Genomic DNA, 5319 nt, shown 5'->3' with positions numbered 1-5319 from the left:
TTAAAAATCACAATATATTATAATTAAAGCAGTACATAGTCTGATTAGGACCACAATCCCGCCACTGAATGAAACAAATACCACACATCATCCTTCTTGCACAATAAATAAAGAGAGAACACGAAATGACACAAAGAAAAGCACTCGAACCCCACACCCCACAACATAATGTTCACAGTCACGTCTACAACCAAAGAAGAACAGGATAAAGGAGGAGGCAGAGGTCAGTTGTGAGCGTTGCTGCGCTCGTTAGCCCTTATCACGTACTGGTGGTACGCCGCCGCGGCCGCCGCTCCCACCATCGGTCCCACCCAAAATATCCACTGCTCACCATCACAATCCAAAACATAATGTTATACAGGGAGCAATAAAAAGTGGAATAGAAATAGTTATTCATTCTGAAATCTGAAATATCTCTTGGCTAGTGATGTTTTTATCCATAAAAATGGGGGCAGGAATAAAAGAAGGTCTCGTTCTAAGAACGAAGTTATTAATTCCAAACTCCCCTTGTAATTGTTATTTCAAGAATAAGTACGTGTGACTGGAATAATTTTTTCTTATTTATGATCCTGTCTTTTTAAAATGCAATTGGCAGGAATAAGGTTTATTGCCAGATTTATTCCGGAACTAAATGCAATCCGTCTTGAGTGTGGACTCAAATCACATACATGATCACTCCAGGCCTTGCGCTGGTTGTATATAACTGCCGTACCGAAGCTCCTCGCCGGATTAATGCCGGTCCCTGTGATCGGGATCGTAGCTAAATGCACCATGAACACGGAAAACCCGATCGATAGAGGCGCCAAAACCTACAAAGCACAATCTTTTCAATAAAGAAATCATCCATGAGTACACTGGTTAACTACTAGAGTAGCAGTAGATACAGACCGGAACGTGCCTATCGTGGGCCTTGAGCTTTGGGTCGGTGGCGGAGAAGACGGTGTAGACGAGGATGAAGGTGCCGACGATCTCGGCGCCGAGGGCGCTGCCCTTGGAGTACCCCGGCGCCACCACGTTTGCCCCACCACCAAGAGAGTTATAGGAGTGCTTCATGAATGCCTTCACCAATCCCACCCCACAAATGGCCCCCAGACACTGAGCCACCATGAAGAGAACCCCTCGGATCAATGACGCCTTCCTCGCCAAGAACATCCCAAACGTCACTGCCGGATTAATGTGACCACCTAGTAGAAGAAGAAGAAGATTAAGTTGACAAAGTTCGAGATGAAATCAAGTAGTGATGCAGAGGGGTGAGAGATGGACCGGAGATGCCGGCGGTGCAATAGACGAGGATGAAGATCATGCCGCCGAAGGACCATGCAACGCCGAGGAAGCCGATACCGTTGCATTGGTTGGCTTGCGATTGCCGCTTGTAGCCGATGACGGCAGCAATCGTGACGTAGAGGAAGAGGAGGGTGGCGACGAACTCGGCGATCAGGGCGCGGTAGAGCGCCCACTTCCAGAGTTCCTCCACCCCCAGTAGTGGCTTCGGCGGCGGGTCCTCGTAGTCCTTCACCGCCTGGTCCTCCCCCTCCACGCTCATGTCCTTCACCATCCTCTCTCTCTCTCTACTTTCCTCTGGAGGGCTCTCCTCTTCTCTTGGCATGGAACGTGGGAGGGAGAGGGGTATATATATGGAGGGATGGGAGAGGCTTCTTTGAAAATAATAATAATAATAATAATAATAATAATAATAATAATAATAATAATAATAATAATAATAACGTTGGCTGTATGAGTGTATGCTATAGTTTTGTATAGTGTCAAAACGTACGTTATTCATATTAATTGTATAATGAGAGAAACGAAGAGGTGGGGGAGAATGGGGCCCCGTGACAGCGACACCATGTGATGATAGGCGAATGGGAGCTCATCATCATCATGCTTCTCATTGGATGCGAACGAGAGGGAGATACGGCATCCAACAATCCCAGCTTCACAAAGCCCAACGGTCACTTTTGGCGGGTAAAAGAAAACCAGTTCGGAATACTCTCCGGTGCGTGGTTAGCACCATGGCCATCATTAAAATGGATAACTATCGAGCATCATATATAATATATAAAATCATCTTATTTGCATCATATATTGTGAGGATCATATGAGCATATGTTTAGTCATGTATTGATTATTCGTTAGATGGATATTGGGTGCTTATATAACGCAAATAATACTTTCCGACTAGCTATTTTAGATGAGATTCTGGATTGTTACAAATAATATCAGAACAGATCCGGCCCATAACCTATATAATTAAATTAGGGAACACTGTAGGTGGATTTATTAGAGCTGACTTCGGGCCGATCGTGGCGTTTGTAATTAGATTTGAATGTATTTGAATCTTTAGCCTGACGAGGACGTCAGAACTTAAACGAAAAGAATATGTACGAATCTGCAGGCGTGTATTTAGTTTCACATCGATTTTCTGACGGCAATCATCAAATACCGCACAACAATAATCCAAATTATATACCACAAGGAATCTGTGCTTGAAACCTGCCTAGCCAACAACAAGATCACATAAGCAAGCGTCGGCCTCTTGGTTAGATGTTCGTGATAGCCTTTGAAGAAGAGGGGCATCATCCATTCAAGATTAGATGGATTAGCTTCAGTATCCTATAGCTGTCGCCGTATTTCCATGAGTACGTCCAAAAAGTTGTAAAGTTCCGGCCAATAATATTACTTTATACACTTCATGTTGTTGTGGCGGTCAAGATTTAATTGAATATATATACAAGCTCATCATGGTGTCACTCACGGCCTCTTCTCTTGTTTAACCAATCATCCACTTTCTCTAACTTTTTCGTTTTAGAATCAGAATAGATTGCTATAATAATATTATAATAATATAAAATAATAAATATTAATTTTTCCTCCACTTGCTGGCCTGCAAGAAGTCTACTCGTCAGAGAGTTTCAATGAGAAACCCTCCGATGCCTAGGTCATAATACTGAAGTACCAGTATAAAAAAGAGAGATTTCAGCAAAGCATGGCCTTTATAAGTGATGATGAATGCTTATTATGCGTATACCTCAAGTTTCATGGATCCAGTCTTATCATTATCTAGGCCGATGTGACGTGCATGATGTCAGGCAATAGGCCGATGGTACGGTCTCGATGCAAGGATCAGTCCGCCTGGGCTGAGTGCGATGCAGGTTCGACGCGAAGTGTGGAGCTGCCATGACTGCGGACTGTCAGAGTTGTCGATTGTTAGAACTATCAATTCTGATCTATGCGTGTTGATGATTCTCCTCAGTAAGCGATTTCTCGAATAGAGCTAAAATTGTTCAACTTGGTTCATGTTTAAAATTATGGGGTCGGTTTGCCGTCTCGTATTTTCCCACATTGGATGCTATGCTATCATTAAGATTTTTTTCGCCATTATTATCTAGTGTTAACCAAAACTGGATGATCAACCCGGGCGATCATCACCATGACACCATCTGTACTTTTTTTTTTTTGCTAAAATACACCATCTGTACTTCGCATCTCAGCACAGTGGAACGTGTAACCTGTCCGCTACTTTAATGTTATAACAGCTGTCAGAAAACCTTGGTGGCCGAACCCACGTTTGAGTTGGTGAATGGGTCCTTTTGTAATCTTGCTACAAAAGTTGTCCATTTAATGAGCATGGCAGAAAGCCGGTCGCCTGCAGTGTTACAGGCAAGAGCCAGACTTCGTGGTTGGCCCGACGGCCCGGCCTCGATCGAGCGGCGCGGGAGAGGCCACGTGGAAAAAATGTGGATTACGGCCTTTTTAGGCCCCGGTTGGGCTCGTCGGACCCAGATCGGACCCTCGTTATCTACGCCACCATGGGACGTCGCTGTTCGGGGCTCCACAGCGTACGGCTACCATGCGCTTCTCATGGCGACACGTGTCCCATATTTCGTCCCATTCTGCAAATGGGAGCTAACAAAGGCTTCAAATATCAATCATTTCCAAAAATTGGGTTTAGGCTACTGTCAGAATCCAAAAAAATGAGCGATTACCACCCACTTTAAAGATATTCAGGGGATGATGAAGAATGAAATGACCTTGCAGACTAAGCATGCATATCGCAAAGCTAACGGAATAGCAGATTGGATAGCATTCTATATGGCTAACCATTGTAGAAAGACTCTATGGCTAAAGAAGAGGAGGACCACCTGATGCATTTCGAAACTTATTATTCTTTATTTTTTTTTTGGTATGATACATTCTTTTCATCAAAAAAAAACAAAAAAAAGCTTTGGATTCCCACAATTTATTAGAAGCCAAAACAAGGCCTCAAACGTGACGAGATCCTGCGGCTGTGCATGGATTGTAACACCAGACCTAAATCTTTGTCCCTTGTGGGGAATACGAGAGAGAGAGAGTACAAAGACCATCTCTGAATCCATTCTGGCTTCTTTGGCCTATTTTTCGGTTTGGAGGGTCGCGAGGGACAGCTATATCCTGTACAAGAGGCATGGGCATGTGATCTGCCACCAGGAAGTACATGGACTTCGGATAAAGGGTTGTGATTACAGGGAACATGGTATGGGATTTTGTCCCACTCCTCGGAAGCTTGGACCCAGTGGCTTCAACACCTCTTTGAGTGGGTGCACACTGCTACCTAATGCTACATCTATGCTGGTTAAGCCACCTCCTGCACATAGCAACCTTTTACTGTGGTGAATTCTTTTCTATCATGATGGCAAATGACAACTGCTACAACTATGATCGTTAATTTTCTTTCTACAAATATTTTCACTTTTTAAGCAAATTTATGCAAGCAATGACATTTTTTAATGATAGCAATTTGTCGATTTATAAAAAACCATGAAGAAGTCTTGTCTTAAAATATGCTGCCTTAGATCTCTATCTTGATTTTGTTACATAAGGTTGAGAGTAGAATGATGCCAAGAGTGTGTTTATTAACGGTATAATTAGCATACCATTTGTCTGAAAATATCTTCATGTTAGCATGGCTTCTCAACACACAGAGAACCAACTTTAAACACATTACACTAGAACCATGTTCTAGCTAGACAAAAAGGTGAAATAGCAAAGCCATGTTTACCATGCATGTAGTGCATGCATGACAAGTTTCAAACGAATGCATGTTATGGACTACGTTTATGGAAGGTGGTGGGTCCGATTTGGCATGGAATAAAAACAGACTCAAAGATTGAGTGTGATGAGGGTCAAGAACGAGAATACATTCCCATGCGCAGATATTTCTTTTCGAGAAGAACTCACTTATAACGTGAAGGTGAAGCCATTGATGCGGTCGTCATATCGGAAACCAGTCTGTCTGTAATCACAAGAATGAAGATAGGCGGGTCCGGTTTGGCATGGAAT

General features: G+C 43.2%; 1 protein-coding gene across 1 annotated transcript; it reads right to left on the bottom strand.

Moving 5' to 3' along the window:
• On the bottom strand, positions 1-1622 carry LOC103718897 (aquaporin PIP2-7-like). The gene is made up of 4 exons (XM_008807900.6): positions 1264-1622; positions 889-1184; positions 669-809; positions 1-323 (listed from the first exon to the last, which is right to left on the bottom strand). The coding sequence occupies exons 1-4, from the start codon at positions 1604-1606 to the stop codon at positions 225-227; spliced, it is 879 nt and encodes a 292-aa protein (XP_008806122.3). The 5' UTR covers positions 1607-1622; the 3' UTR covers positions 1-224.
• Positions 1623-5319: the final 3697 nt, after the last annotated feature.

The sequence above is a fragment of the Phoenix dactylifera genome, chromosome 16 (assembly GCF_051530095.1).
Source record: "Phoenix dactylifera cultivar Ajwa chromosome 16, Ajwa_hap1_PhDact_Kaust_v1.1, whole genome shotgun sequence".
NCBI lineage: Eukaryota > Viridiplantae > Streptophyta > Magnoliopsida > Arecales > Arecaceae > Phoenix > Phoenix dactylifera.
This window is presented reverse-complemented; position numbering and strand designations above follow the sequence as displayed.

Bases quoted from the DNA above. Each gene is read 5' to 3' on its own strand.
- LOC103718897 (XM_008807900.6), bottom strand. From the start codon at position 1,606: ATGCCAAGAGAAGAGGAGAGCCCTCCAGAGGAAAGTAGAGAGAGAGAG. The intron at 810-888 runs GTCTGTATCTAC...TGTGCTTTGTAG, and splicing joins CCCACGATAGGCACGTTCCG to GTTTTGGCGCCTCTATCGAT. The intron at 324-668 runs GTATGTGATTTG...GATGGTGAGCAG, and splicing joins GCAAGGCCTGGAGTGATCAT to TGGATATTTTGGGTGGGACC.